Source organism: Pipistrellus kuhlii, unplaced genomic scaffold, assembly GCF_014108245.1.
Source record: "Pipistrellus kuhlii isolate mPipKuh1 unplaced genomic scaffold, mPipKuh1.p scaffold_m20_p_15, whole genome shotgun sequence".
Classification (NCBI taxonomy): Eukaryota; Metazoa; Chordata; class Mammalia; order Chiroptera; family Vespertilionidae; genus Pipistrellus; species Pipistrellus kuhlii.
The window spans coordinates 45,776,286-45,791,364 of record NW_023425460.1 but is presented as its reverse complement, the minus strand read 5'-3'; the positions used below and the strand labels follow the sequence as shown (position 1 = coordinate 45,791,364).

Genomic DNA, 15,079 nt, shown 5'->3' with positions numbered 1-15,079 from the left:
GGGGAGGGGAGGGAAGGGCTGCGGTCAGGGACAGGGAGCAGGAGGGGGCGCACACGCGGGAGCAAAGGTCAGAAGGTCCCGGCTCTTCCTCACACGGACTCTCGCTGAGCCGGCCTCGCTCCTCGGGGAGAGCGACAGTGTCACCTCCCCCGGCCGCAGCCTCACCTCCCCCGGCCGCAGCCTCACCTCCCCCAGCCACGGCGTCACGGGCGCCCGGCACAGAGGTGGGGCAGCCAGGGCTCCCTCAGGGCCACTGAGTGCAGGACCGAGGCTGCCCGGGCCTCCAGGCGTATGGCCCCTGCTCACCACACGCCGCGGGAATGAGGGCCGCCCTCCGCCCGCTGGCCCTTCACTGGGCAGCACCCTCTCAGGCAGCCCCAGGCGCCAGGGCTTTGCTGGCCGGACCGGGCCACCCGTCCGGCCGGGATGACCCATGGTTGGCAGCATTCTGCCACCCGGCCTCTGCCAGTCTCTCCCCGGAGGGTCCCCCTGACCGCAGCGGGCGGGGCCCAGGCAGCCCCGGCAGGTCCTCCCCAGAGAGCACGGAGCCCAGCTGGGCCCGGGGAACCGGCGTGAAAGATCTTCTCCCTCCGGCCTGGCCTGTGCGGCTCCGTGGTTAAACGTCTACCTATGAACCAGGAGGTCCTGGGTTTGATTCTGGTCAAGGACACATGGCAGGCTGCTGGCTCCATCCCCAGTAGGGCCGTGCGGGAGGCAGCCAACCAATGATTCTCTCTCCCCAGGGATGTTTCTCTCTGTCTCTCCCTCTCCCTTCCTCTCTGACGTCAATAAAAATAAATTGTTTAAAACCCTGGGCAGCAGGTGTCCCCACATTGGGGAAGGGCTGAGCACCCCCCCCCCCGCCACTTCCTGCCCTCCGCCCCTCCCTGCCCCGCTGTCTCCTTTCCCTTCTCCTCCTCTCTCCCAGCTCAGTCTCCCGGAACACAGATGTCACAGCCGAGCCGTGTCAGCAGTGGGTTTGTTAAGAGCTGACAGTGATCCGTGCGGGGAGACAGGCGACAGCAGGCGTGGCCGGGCCGTCTGCCGCGCCCTCAGCTGCCCCGTGGCCCCCGCTGCCCCGGCACCCCGCTCCGTGTGCACTCCGAGTCACCGTCCCCAGTACATCCATGTTCATGCGTGTGCGAGAATCGCTACGTGGGCACCGCGCCCGCCTCCTGGACGGGAGATGCCATTGGCTTTCTAGTTCCTCTCTCGCTTCGGGCCAGGAAAGCCCACCGGGTGCGGAATTTCCTGACGTGGGTCAAGGTCACGGACGGACAGATTAGGAAATAAAACTCCAAGCTGGGACCCGGCGTGAGGACGCTGCATCCCTCCACGCTGCTCCCAGCTCCTGGCTTCCACTGATGAACGGGGAAGGCGATGGTTAGTAAGCGTGTGTCCTGCGGGGAGGTTGCCTGGCGGGGGAGGGCGGGTGCAGGGCCCGGGGAAGAGGCTGGCGGGGAGGGCCGCCTTCGGAGGAGGTGGAGTTAGGAACCCTCTGGTTTGGGTCCCAGAGTCCCAGCAGGTGTGCATGGACCATCCTATGGCTTCCCGAGGGCGCCACCTGCTGGTCTCCTCTGGCATTGTCCCCGGGCTTCCAGGACAGCGCATGCCTGAGACAACGCCCGCCCCGCCCCCGTCGCCTTCCAAATTCGGGCGCAAGTTGAGCCCAGAAAACAGACCGTGAAATGACAATGCTCCCATCACGTGAAACCCCTCCTTGGACATCCCTGCCGCCCTGGGCTTCCTCTTTCTGCAGCAGCTATTATGTCTGTCTGCCCCGATGGGCTCTGAGCATCGGGGGACACCCTGCACCCCAAGAGACCGCGGTGGGCTCCCAGCCCGAGGCGGGTCAAACGGGCAAAGAGAACATTCCCCCCAAAAAAACAAAAAAAAAAAACAGCAAGTAGAGGAATCACGGAGATGCCCTGGCGAGTCTGGATGCATCTGATGAACAGGAGGCGCCCTGAGCATCAGGAAAGTGGGTGTCGCTGCTCCTCCCACCAGCTCAGCGCAGAGCCGGGGCCTGAGAGCCGCCTGTGCCCCCTGGCGCCTAACGGCAGGCCCGGCCGCAGCCACAGAGGAGGAACCCGAAGGCGGGGGCCCAGGCGTGAACCCGGACCCACGCCTCTCTCCTCACCGGCTGGCGGCCTCCTGCGTCCCAGGGGCTCTTCCAGGACAGTGGGTGCCCTGGGGACGCTCTGGGTCACCATCGCTCAGGGGCCCAGGCGCCCAAACGCTGCCCCTCCCGCCTCGCTCTGCTGAAGACCGACCGGGGACAGCTCCTCGGAAGCAGGAGGGCAGAGACCTGGGCACTCAGGAGGGGGCCTGCAGCCGTCTGCGAGCAGCCATGCTGGGATCCGGGTTTCTGCTCAACCCGGGGGTCGTCATGCGCACCTACTACGCGCGGGACAGACAGAGGCATCGCTCCCTGGCTGTGGGTCTCCCGCACCGGACCTGGGCTGGACGCCAGGAAGGGAACACACTTCCAAGGGGTTTGATGCCAGCCCCTCCCAGCCCACCCCACTGTGACCCGCAGGCATCCTTCCCAGGGGCTGGTCTCCCCGGGCCAGCAGACACCCCTCCACGGCGGCCGCAGCCCCGTCCGCCCCTGACGACCAGCGAGCCCTCCCTCCGTGTTGTGTGCGGAAGGCACTGTGTATATTTGCTGGACGGACGAACAAAACAAATCTCTGGCTCCTGGCTGGACTCAGTCGTGTTTCTGTAAACGTTCCTGAGTGTCCTGACGTGTCCCTGGGTGGGACCAGACCACCGGAGGAACCAGGCCTGACTCTTTGTTAACCTGTTAACCGGGGAGTTCCCTTTTCAATTCCGCAACCTGTAACGGGCGCATACTCTTTCACTAGGACGTGTCAGTATGTCACGCCCGGAGGATGTAATTTCATATTATTATTTTTTTTAATTTATTCTTAATTAAAATAAATGAAATATATATTTTTTGTTTATTTATATATAAAGCAGAAAGGAAAATAGAAAGCTACAAACAAATAGAAAAGAATACCAACAAAAAAATGGAAACATGGAATTAAAAAATTATAAATTTTACAAACAATTATAAAGATTACAAAAAATATATACCGTCCCTCTCAGGGCGCAACATATATTTCAAGGACATGTTCATACGTCCTACCCGTTCCCGATGTTGTTTACGTTTGACGTATTTATAGGTCCCGCTCGGTTAACAGGTATAAAGAATGTCGATTTATTAATATTCCCCGAGGGGGGCCCTCGGTGTGCCGCTGTGCTGCTGTCTTCACCCCAGAATGGGTGGCGCGGGTTGTAGTTTACTGGAGGCAGCCGCGAGGAGCACTGGGCCCCGTACGGCCACCCCAGGGGTTTGGTGGCACCGGGCGGCAGCTGATTGGTCAGCGGGTCAGACGGGCACAGAGAATGTTCTCCCCGGAGACAGCGAGGAGAGGGATCTTGGAGAGGCCCCGCAGATCTGACTTTTCCTGGTCAAAGATTGGGCGGATCTCTACGAGGAAGCCTGTGGGGGTGATTTAGACACTTGATCTTAGCCAAAAGGCCGAGAAGCGATTGTGGGGGTGATTTATTGATAGAAACGGGGTGCATCCTGTTTCTGAGGGTCCCTGGGGGCTGGTGGTAGCGAGGACTCAGACGGAAGCCAGCATGATGAGGCGGAGCCTGCTGGGAAAAGCAGTCCCTGTAAGCAGAGTCCTCGTGGGCAGAGGGAGAGCGTGAAGGGAGGTCATGAAGGGCGGGGCCTGTTCATTGTGTTCACCGTGATGCAGGAAGTGCCCGCGGATGAATGAATGGATGGATGATTGAATGCATGAATGAATGCATGAATGCATGAATGAATGCATGAATGCATGAATGAATGAATGAATGCATGAATGAATGGAGCTACCACGGACTTACTTAGATTAAATCCACATGTGACCCTGCTTCCGGCACGAGGTGGGCCAGGTCTTCAGCAGGGACCCGGGCCCCTCGACCCCTCCTGGCAGGAGTGGGTGTCCCCCACCACGCTGGGTGCCCGGGGCGGCCTGAGCAGCCGCCCGCGGTGAGTTGTTGTCCCCGTTGCAGTATGGAGGCGCATCTTCTTCCGGAGCCGGGGTTGGTTCTGAGTACGTCAGATTCCCTGTTTGGCCCAGTTCGAGGGGCAGGGGTAGCCGATTCCTTCCTGAGGGACAGCGACACCCCCTGCTGGGCTGGCCCGGCTTCTGCCCTAATTAGCTACTCACCCCAGAGGCCCGGGCGAGAGGGTGGATTTATTTTTGATAAAAGAAGATTAAAAACAGTGTGTCCGAAGCATACGCAGGGAGATGGAGCCAGATCAAAACCCTCCCCAGCCGTGGGGAGCGGTGGGCGAAGGCCTGGCTTCCCTCGGAATCACTAACACGTCTCACAGCAGCCCCTCCTGTTTCAGATTTGTTTGTTGAGCTGTGCGTGCGGGTGTGGGTGCGGGTGTGGGTGACGGAGGGCCTGGCCCCCGGGAAAGGCAGCCACGGGCCGTGTGACGAAGGAGGCAGGAGGGCGGCCCAGCAGCACCGGGCAGCTGGGGCCGCCTGACCCTCGGCGAGCCCGGGTTCCAGCCGTGGGGCCAGCCCCGGGCATGCGGGCACGCAGGCGGCACCCGGCTGTCCTAAGAGAAGCCACGTCTCCAGACTGTGCGTGGCCGCTCCCCTTTTTTAATCATCTCAAACTAATCTAAAACCTTTCCCAAATCATATGCGTCCTAGCTGCTGTGGCTCCGGGGCAGAGCGTCAGCCTGCGGACTGCAGGGTCCCGGGTTCGATTCCGGTCAAGGGCACATTCCTCAAGTTGCGGGCTTCCAGCCCTGGTAGGGGCTGTGCGGGAGGGAGGCCACCAGAGTGTCTCTCTCACGCCAGTGTTTCTCTCTGTCTCCCTCTCTCCCTTCCACTATCTCTAAAAACCAATGGGAAACATATCCTCGGGTGAGGATTTAAAAATTAATAATAGCCGAAACCGGTTTGGCTCAGTGGATAGAGCGTAGGTCTGCGGACTGAAAGGTCCCGGGTTCGATTCCGGTCAAGGGCATGTACCTTGGTTGCCAGTAGGGGGTGTGCAGGAGGCAGCTGGTTGATGTATCTCTCTCATCAATGTTTCTAGCTCTCTATCCCTCTCCCTTCCTCTCTGTAAAAAAAAATCAATAAAATATATTTTTAAAATAATAATAATAATAAATAATAAATAAAAAGGATACACCTGCCTGTTCCTCAAACCCAGCAATTCCGCGTGTAGGCGTTTGCCCCTGAGCAATGAGAAACATTTGTCCGCAGAAAGACTGGGACCCAAGTTCAGAGCAGCTTTGCTCATCATGGAAAAAAACAAAACAAAAACAGCAACAACCTGGACGAGTGCCGGGAGGAGCGAGTGGGCGGGCAGTCATGGTGGCCGCTCAGAGGGCAGCCTTCAGCACCAGGAGGAGCAGGCCAGTGCCCAGCCCCAGGGAGGGCCTCAGCAGCCCGCCAAAGGCCAGAAACCCGCACATGGGGTGCATCCTGGTGGTTCCATGCCCAGGAAGGTCAGGGTCAAGGGCAGGCCGGGCTCACCGGCTCTGCAGACAGGAGTCAGAACAGCACCTGCCTCCCGGGGCCGGGAAGACCAGGCTGAAACGGGACAGGGAGGAAGTTTCTAGAGAGACGGCACGTCTTCCTCACGTTTGTTGGGGTGCGAAGTGCCTCTGGCAGAGCTCACCCAGCCGTTCCCTCTCCCTGTCCCTCCGAAATCAACGAGAGTAAAACGTATTTTAAAATTCGTCCAGTGGAATGAAAAAGGCGATTCTAATCTGAACGGCAGCTGGCTGGCTTTCGCTGGGAGCCAGAGGCAAGTCTGCTTTGTTGCAAATGAGCTGTGTTGGTCTCCCTTCCGGAGAGCCGGTGTATTTTTTTTTTTAATATATAAAATAACTTTTACTTACATGATTTATATCTGTAGAACATAATTGCTTTCTTTAAAACAAGAAAATTTACAAATGACAGATATTGCTTTTTTGTCAAAGACTTCTTCAAGCAAGATAGTATGTATACATGGTCACTTCTACTTCAACTAATAAATAGTGGTATATTTAGGCCTTTAAGTACAGAACATATTTGTGATATTAAAAACAGAAAATAAGATTATTAAGTCAGTGATTATCAATATGAATTTGAGGTTGTTTTCAACATTGTGATTTACATATATAATTCTATCATTCACCCAAGTAAATCTTCGGTGTAGTTTGATCCAGTGTATTTTATGCCGGGAACAGAGAAGGTGTCAGGTCCGGTAAGCTGGCTCAGTAACATGGTGAACATTCAGCTTGGAGTCCATGGCCACCCCACATGTTATTTTTGTGCTGGTTCCTCTCTGTGCTTCTCAGGTGGCAGTGAGCGCCCTGGGAGGGCGGATGTCCGGGGCCTGACAAGTTGGTTGGTCTGGCAACAAGCATAATTGCTCCAGGAAAGGGACTTGGATGGTGGGCGGGCTTGAAGGCTGCAAAGTGTAGTGCCCTCTGCTGGCCGGACCAGGAAAATCACCCAGTGTTAGATGCTGGAGAAAATGTCCTTTGGGTCAAGGGTGCTGGCCTCCTCTCTGATTGGTCCACATGCGGGGGGGGGTTCACATGAATGCGTGTGACTAGGAGTTCTGTGTTAAGCCAATGAATACGCCCTCCCTACTCAATTCCTCTATCGTTTACTCAACGTATTAAAAGTATGGTGCCAGCTGGCCTGGCTCAGTGGTTGAGTGTCGACCTATGAGCCAGGAGGTCACGGTTTGATTCCCCGTCAGGGCACAGGCCTGGGTTGTGGGCTTGATCCCCAGTAGAGGGTGTGCAGGAGGCAGCTGGCCCATGATTCTCTCTCACCATTGAGGTTTCTACCTTTCCCTCTCCCTCCCTCACTGAAATCAATAATAGCCATATTCAATAGCAGGGTGTGTTTTTTTTTATTTTTTATTGATTTTTTACAGAGAGGAAGAGAGAGGGATAGAGAGCTAGAAACATCGATGAGAGAGAAGCATCGACCAGCTGCCTCCTGCACACCCCTCACCGGGGATGTGCCTGCAACCAACGTACATGCCTTTGACCGGAATCAAACTCGGGATCCTCAGTCCGCAGGCTGACGCTCTATCCACTGAGCCACACCGGTTTTGGCAATAGCAGGATTTTAATGCTCAGACTGACATGGCAGTGCTGCCGCAGCACCCCACTGTCACCAGTCCCAGCCCTCCCGTGCCCACCTGGGGGAGGGGGGGCGTCCCCTGAGCCTGCCTGCCTCTTCCAGGTCCGCCATGGAGCCCTTCTGCCCGCTCCTGCTGGCGGGTTTTAGTCTGCGGCTCGCCAGGGCTTTCACGGTCAACGAGAGCACCCCCGCCGACAGCAACTGGACCTCCACAACCGCAGGTGAGCGCCCTCCGCCCTTCCCAGCTGCCCCCCACCCCACCCCACAGCACCCCGCCGCCCCGCCCAGGAGCTCACAGGGCCTCCGGGGCTAGCCTGGCTGAGAGGGGAGGAGGGGGGCGGGCTGGCTTGTGTGAGGGGTCAGGGGTCAGGGGTTAGGGGTCAGGTGTGTGGGCGTGGACGCCTAGAAAAGCAGGCTGCCTGGGATCGACGGTGGTTCGGGTTCATTCATTGCCCGGAGCCCAGCCCCGGGCTCAGGAGGCAGCAGACAGAAGCCCCTGCTGAGGGAGCAGGAGACCCCGTGGGAGCCCATTCAGACCAGCCCCTGCCAGAGCCACCCAGGGACAGCCACCCAGTCCTCAAATACGGACACAGCAGTGGGATGGAGGCCTGTTAATGCTTAGATAAGATGTTGGTTTACCGGGTGGGACTGTTTTTAAAAACAAGAACCGTTACCTTTCAGAGACACATGTTAAAGTGCTCACACGTTCAGCAGTGACTTGAAAAAGAGCCAGTGGGCGGGGCTACAGATAAGCGTGCTCAGCCTTGTCCTGAAAGAAGGCCGGGTGGCCCGTGGGTGCATCATTCTATTCTCTCGCCTATTTTTAAATATGTATTTTTATTGATTCCAGAGGGAGAGGGAGAGAGAGAAACACCAATGATGTTCTCACCAGTCAGCTGCCTCCTGCACGCCCCCTACTGGGGATCGAGCCGGCAGCCCCAGCGTGTGCCCTGGCCGGGAATCGAACCCTGACCTCCGGGTTCATAGGTCGATGCTCAGCCCCTGAGCCACACCGGCCGGGCTCAAGTCCCCCACTTTCCATGTCCAGGACCAGCCTCCATGTAAGACACACACTGTGCAGGTCACACGTGCACGGAGTGTGCACGCGCACCACACACCCGGAATTTGGGGAGAAGGCTGCTCCAAGGTGACCATCTGGGGCCCCCCTGACCCCCCCCCCCCCGACATCCCCCTCCCTGTCTGAGCACACCGTGTGAATGAAGCAGACACCGGCTTCGGCATTTCCTCGTAGACTCCCCCTCTGAGCGAATCTGGCCGGGACAGCCTAGCCGGGCCCATTTCTTCCTCAGAGTTGTGTTCCGGTTGAACTATTCCAACGTATAAATGTCAGCTAGCTTCAGAGGACGATGGAGTAGATCTCTTCTCCTTTTAAAAAAAAATATATATATATTTTATTGATTTTTTTATTTTACAGAGAGGAAGAGAGAGGGATAGAGAGTTAGAAACATCAATGAGAGAGAGACATCGATCAGCTGCCTCCTGCACACCCCCCACTGGGGATGTGCCTGCAACCAAGGTACATGCCCTTGACCGGAACCAAACCCGGGACCTTTCAGTCCGCAGGCCTACGCTCTATCCACTGAGCCAAACCAGTTTCGGCTAGATTTCTTCTTTTGCAGAATTGAGAGGAGTGGACACTCTGGCCACTGTCCACTTGGCCCCCATGGGCTGGGCTGTGAAGCGGCCAGCAGATCGGCCCACGGGCACTCCTGCTGACCTCTGCCCCCAGAGGCCGCCGTGGGCACACAGCAGACACCCCGAGGGGGGCCGCCTGCCCCACGCCCACCTCTATCCCTGTGCACAGCCCTCCCCACCTCCCAGCCCCTGACAGAGCCCCGGGGCGGGCTGTCTGGGGTCCAGGTGCCCCTGAAGCCCCGGGGCAGGCTGTGTCCTCCCCTAGCCCACCGCCCTCTGGTCACTGCCGAGCCGGGCAACCTGGCCCCGGGCGGTGAGAGGTGGGCATTTCTGTGGCAGCAAGGGGAGGGGCCCGCCGGAGCCCTGGGCTGCCCAGCCAGGCGGAGATGGAGCCCAGTCTCAGGCCTCCGCTCTGCCCCCCGCCTTAGGTTGCAGCCTGACATTGGCCAGGAGGGGGCAGCATTGGCACAGCCTGGGCGAGGATGTGTCCTGGGCAGGCCAGGCTGATGGTGGCCTGGCCTCCTCCTCCCAGCCCAGCTGCCCTCCGTGCAGCGCTGCATCTAGCGGCCACTGTGAGAGGCAGAGGCCGTGGCCCCTAGGGGCCGGGTGGGAGCGGGCTGGACGGCTGCTCCGGAGCTCACACCTGGGGTGCAGGCTGACGGGAGGCTGCGGAGGGGGGTTGGGGGGAGCCCCCTGGCTCAGGGTCATGCTTGGTGCTCTGAGCTCAGGTGGCAGCAGCCCAGGTGGCCGTGGAGGAGAAGGCCGCCCCCCCCCCAGATCTGTGCCCGGAGGCATCAGAGCCCCTTGGACGAGTCACTTCTTCTCAGTGTCCACGCCGCCACTTGTGCAGTGGGGGCCCTCGTGGCCGCTGTGGACGGGAGTGGGCTGGCTGCACCTGTGAAGGGGGGGGGGGGGCTGTGTGCAGGGAGGAGGCGGGTGGAGGAGGCTGTAGGACTGTACCGGGCGGTCCCGGGTCCGAGAAGAAGGCCCGTGGGGAGGGGCTGCGTCACAGACTGCAGAGCGTGGTTCTGGCATATGGGGGGGGGGGGTACTTGGCAAACTGCAGGCGGTGCCTGGGAGGAGGGGCTGGTGGGAAGCAGGGAGCTTTTGGTGACCGGGGTGAGGGGTCTGGCGTGGGGGAAGGGCTGCTGGGAGGCAAACTGGAAAGCCAGGCCATGTCCCGGGGAGAAGGCCGGTGGGGGGCTGGGAGCCAGGAGCACCGCCCGGGGTTGGGGCTCTCCCGGCCCGGACCCCCGCTCCCCCCAGCCGAGTCCGGTCCTGACGGGCGCTCCTCTCGCCCCCAGAGCCGCAGGCCCCCGGCGCCCGGCCGCTGCTGGCCTGGCTGCTGCTGCCACTGCTGCTCCTGCTGCTGCTGCTGCTCCTGGCCGGCTACTTCCTCAGGTAGGAGTGTTCCTCCCTGTGTCCCTCCCTTCCGAGTCCCTCCCCGCCTGCCCCCCTGCCGTGCCCCTCCCCTGTGCCCCTCCTCCTCTGTGTCCCTCCCTTCCGTGTCCCTCCCCGCCTGCCCCCCTTCCGTGTCCCTCCCCTGTGCCCCTCCTCCTCCGTGTCCCTCCCTTCTGTGTCCCTCCCCCTCCCCATGTCCCTCCTCCCCCGGGTCCCTCCCCGGGTCCCTCCCCACGGGCCGCCCCGTCGTCTCCGGGAGGAAATGAGCGCCCAGGGCTGCGGAGACGGGCGTGGGGCCCGGAGGCACAGGGCGCGGGGCCATGAGCTCCCGGAGCAGCTTCTCGCGGCTCACCTGGTGGGTGCCCTCCCTCGGGGGCGGGCGGGGCGCCGCTGGGCGGAAACCTAACCCGTCCCTCTGTCTGTCTGTCTGTCTGTCTGTCCCAGGTTCAGGAAGCACCGCAAGGCCACGGTCAGCGGCGGCGACAGGAAGATGCCCAACGGGATCCTGGAGGAGCAAGGTTCGCCCCCGGGCCGGGCTGACGGGGCCGGGCTGACGGGGCGCGGACCGGGGTCCCGGGGTCCACCCCGGGGCCTCACGCCAGGACCCGGTGCCCGACGAGCCCAGGGGGGTCTGATGCCGGGGGCTGTGGTCCGGGAGACGCGGACAAGCCGGGGTTCAGGGTCCGGTGCTTGGACCCGCCGAGCCAGGGGCTCCCTCCCGCACTCTGCCCTCCCTCCGGGAGCCGTGGTACTGGGGGCCCGGGAGGCAGCGCCCCGGGGCGCCGTTTCAAAGCCCCCTCCCTGCGGGCAGGGCTCTGAGGGGTGTGGGGCTCTGAGGGCTGTGGCTGGTGGCTTCTGGGCTTAGCGGGCACCGGTTCAGAGCGCCTCGCAGTCCTGCTGGGGGGGGGCCCTCAGCGGAGACTCCGAGGGGCTCCTGGCCGCGCCGGGAGGGGCCAGCAGGGGGTGTCAGACCGGAAGGATGGGTCCGGGGGCGTTTCCCTCCGCCCAGGCCTCAGGGGTCACTGCTACTAAGAGGCCTGGCTGTCTGGCCGCCCCTCGAGGTGCACAGAGCAGTGAGGCTTCTCCGTGGGTGCCCGGCTCCTTCAGCCGGCGGCTGCGGAAGCTCTGTGGTTTGGGGAGCAAGCGTGCAGCTTGTCAGGCTTCAAGGGGGATTGCAAAGCACCCCTTCTCCCCCAGCCCCCAACCCCCTCCTCCCCCAGCCCCCTCCTCTCCCTGCTCCCAGCTCCCAGCCCCCTTCTCCCCCAGCCCCCAGCCCCCTCCTCCCCCAGCCCCCTCCTCCCCCTGCTCCCAGCTCCCAGCCCCCTTCTCCTCCAGCCCCCAGGCCCCTCCTCCCCCAGCCCCCTCCTCCCCCTGCTCCCAGCTCCCAGCCCCCTTCTCCCCCAGCCCCCAGCCCCCAGCCCCCTCCTCCCCCAGCCCTCAGCCCCCAGCCCCCTCCTCCCCCTGCTCCCAGCTCCCAGCCCCCTTCTCCCCCAGCCCCCAGCACCCTCCTCCCCCTGCTCCCAGCTCCCAGCCCCCTTCTCCCCCAGCCCCCAGCACCCTCCTCCCCCAGCCCCCAGCCCCCAGCCCCCTCCTCCCCCTGCTCCCAGCTCCCAGCCCCCTTCTCCCCCAGCCCCCAGCACCCTCCTCCCCCAGCCCCCAGCCCCCAGCCCCCTCCTCCCCCTGCCCCCAGCCCCCAGCCCCCTTCTCCCCCAGCCCCCAGCACCCTCCTCCCCCTGCTCCCAGCTCCCAGCCCCCTTCTCCCCCAGCCCCCAGCCCCCTCCCCCCCCAGCCCCCAGCCCCCAGCACCCTCCTCCCCCTGCTCCCAGCTCCCAGCCCCCTTCTCCCCCAGCCCCCAGCACCCTCCTCCCCCAGCCCCCAGCCCCCAGTACCCTCCTCCCCCTGCTCCCAGCTCCCAGCCCCCTTCTCCCCCAGCCCCCAGCCCCCTTCTCCCCCAGCCCCCAGCCCCCTCCTCCCCCTGCTCCCAGCTCCCAGCCCCCTTCTCCCCCAGCCCCCAGCACCCTCCTCCCCCAGCCCCCAGAGAGGACCTGCCTGAGCAGGGATAGTGCCGGGGCGTGACCTGGGTGGGTGATAATGTGGCCTCCAGGTCACCTTCCTGGAGGCTGAGGGAGGGAGGAGGCTGTGGAGGGGGAGGCTGAGGGAGGGAGGAGGCTGTGGAGGGGGAGGCTGAGGGAGGGAGGAGGCCATGGGAGGGAAGAGGCTGTTGGGGGAGGAGGCTGAGGGAGGGAGGAGGCTGTGGGGGCAGAAGGCTTTGGTGGGGAGGAGGCCTTGGGGGGAGAAGGCTGAGGGAGGGAGGAGGCTGAGGGAGGAGGTCTTGGGGGGGGGGGGAGGCCGTGTGGGGGAGGAGGCTGTGGGAGGGAGGAAGGTGTGGGTCCTTCTGCAGCCTGGGTGTCGGGAACAGCCTGGGGCAGGCCGTGGCTGGGCCCAGAGCCGCTGCCCTGCAGGCGGGCAGGTAGGGACAGGCCCTGAGCAAGCGAAACAGCAAGGTTACCATGGTGACCTTGTCTCGCTCCAAATTGTGGGTGCCCTTTGCTGCCCATCACCCTTCTCCTTGTCTTTTTTTTTTTTTTTTTTTTTTTTTAAATATATGGTTATATGGACCTCAGAGAGGAAGGGAACGGGAGAGATAGAAACATCAATGATGAGAATCACTGATCGGCTGCCGCCTGCACGCCCCACACTGGGGATCCAGCCAAAACCCAGGCCTGTGCCCCGACCGGGAATCAAACCGTGAGCTCCTGGTCCATAGGTGGATGCTCAGCCCCTGAGCCACACCAGCCGGCAGCCTTCTCCTTCCCAATGCCCCTTGCCTCACCCACCACCTCCCTCCAAAAAAAATCAAAACCGCCCTAGCCAGTGTGGCTCAGTGGATAGAGCCTCGACCTGTGGACTGAAGGGTCCCAGGTTTGATTCCAGTCAAGGTCACATGTCTGCATTGTGGGCTCGATCCCCAGTAGGGGGTGTGCTGGAGGTAGCCGATCCATGAGTCTCTCTCATCATTGATGTTTCTGTCTCTCCTCTCCCTTCCTCTCTGACATCAATAATAAAAAAAAAATACATATTTTGCCAGGACGGTTTGGCTCAGTGGTAGAGCGTCGATCTGCGGACTGAAGGGTCCCGGGTTCGATTCCGGGCAAGGGCATGTACCTTGGTTGTGGGCACATCCCCAGTAGGGGGTGTGCAAGAGGCAGCTGATTGATGATTCTCTCTCATCGATGTTTCTAACTCTCTATCCCTCTCACTTCCTCTCTGTGAAAAATCAATAAAAAATACATATTTTTTAAAACCCAAAACTTGGAGCTCTGGGGGTTTGACCAGCAGGATTGAGGAAGGGCCTGGCCTGCTGATTCCAGTCTGAGCTGAGCTTGCTTCCAAAACCCAGGACCACCGTCCCTCGTGCCGGCCCGGAGGCTGCGGGGCAGCTGCTGGACCTTCCATGGAGGGGCAGGGGCTGGAGGGAAGGCGGGTGGCTGGGTGGGGGAGAGGGGTGGGGCGTAGGGAAGAGAAGGCGTCTATGGTTTCTGAGAGCGGGCGATGGGCACCCCGGCCCTTAGAAGGGGTGCGGTGTCCTCTGGCCTGGGACCTCTGCCTTCAGCTGCTCAGGCCGCGGGGCCAGGCCCTGAGGCCCGACAGGAACAGGTCCTCCAGCTGCAGCTGCTCCGGCCATGCTGCCGGCCAGTCTGGTTGATGACTCGCCCGCCCACCGAGTCCCGCTGAGCGGCCCCTGTGTCTCTCGCTCCCGCAGAGCAGCAGCGGGTGATGCTTCTCAGCCGGTCCCCGTCGGGGCCCACGAAGTACTTCCCCATCCCGGTGGGCCGCCTGGAGGAGGAGATCCGGGCCCGCTCGGCCGACGACGGCAAGATGTTCCGCGAGGAGTTCCACGTGAGTGGGGCCGCCGCCCGGGGCCGGGGCCAGTCAGGGCGGGGGGCTGCTCCGGACTCCTGCCTCCCTGAGGACACGGTCCCCCAGGACTGGCCGGGCCCCGTCCTTGTCAATCCCCGCACTGACTGACGCCCTTCCTCGTTTATGACACGTCCCGGAGAGGCGGGGTGCGTGAAGCCTCCTTCTGGCCCGAACGCCGAAACCCAGTGGCAGAGACACTGGTCCGAGGCCTGGAGGACCGGGCCCGGGAGGCCACAGTGTAATCGTTTCCCACTGAAGCCGTGGGCATCCCCAGTGTCACCAGTAAACATGATTCTCTTAGAAAAGGAAGCCTCGGGCCTCCAGTTGCCAGGCATCTGATAGTGGTGGAGAGCTGGTAGGACCAGTTTGTTACCATGGGGACCGTACCAGCATCACAGGTCAGTCAAACTGCGGGGACCACCTGGAGGGAGACCTCTGCCTCAACAGCTTTTTTTAAAAAAAATATATTTTTTATTGGCTGAGAGGAAAGGAGAAGGGGAGAGAGAGAAACATCAATGATGAGAGAGATCCAATACCTTCTGCATCCTCCCCCCGAACACACACACTGGGGACCAGGCCTGCAATCCAGGCCTGTGCCCTGGCTGGGAATCAAACCGTTGACCTCCTGGTTCATAGATCGATGCCCAACCACTGAGCCACATTGGCCAGGCCCAAGCTCTTTGGCGTCTGTTGGAGTCCGTGTAATCTAAGGTTTTGGCTTGTTTCCTCAAGTGAATGCTTCTTGGGTGGAGTGCCTTCATGAACTTAGCAATGACAGCAGCTGAGATGGATTTGACCAGCTGGTACGGTCCCTGTGGTAGCAAACTGGTCCTGTGAACTCTCTGCCAGAAATACAAGTACAGCAAGGACATCTCCCCTGGCGTTGTTAATTTAAAATATATATATATTTGTATTGATTTCAGAGAGGA

General features: G+C 61.2%; 1 protein-coding gene across 3 annotated transcripts in view; it reads left to right on the top strand.

Annotated features, from left to right (window-relative positions):
- The window catches only part of PTPRE (protein tyrosine phosphatase receptor type E), a 52,673-nt gene that overhangs the window by 17,927 nt on the left and 19,667 nt on the right, over positions 1-15,079 (top strand). For 2 of the 3 annotated variants that reach the window (XM_036439321.2, XM_036439320.2), the window contains exons 2-5: positions 7,275-7,393; positions 10,133-10,229; positions 10,674-10,747; positions 13,993-14,129. In XM_036439321.2, the coding sequence (XP_036295214.1) occupies positions 7,282-7,393; positions 10,133-10,229; positions 10,674-10,747; positions 13,993-14,129 (420 nt within the window). In that variant the 5' untranslated portion in view covers positions 7,275-7,281. Of the gene's footprint in view, positions 1-7,274; positions 7,394-10,132; positions 10,230-10,448; positions 10,585-10,673; positions 10,748-13,992; positions 14,130-15,079 lie in introns of those variants that run through there. The other variant, XM_036439322.2, reaches the window with a different exon arrangement.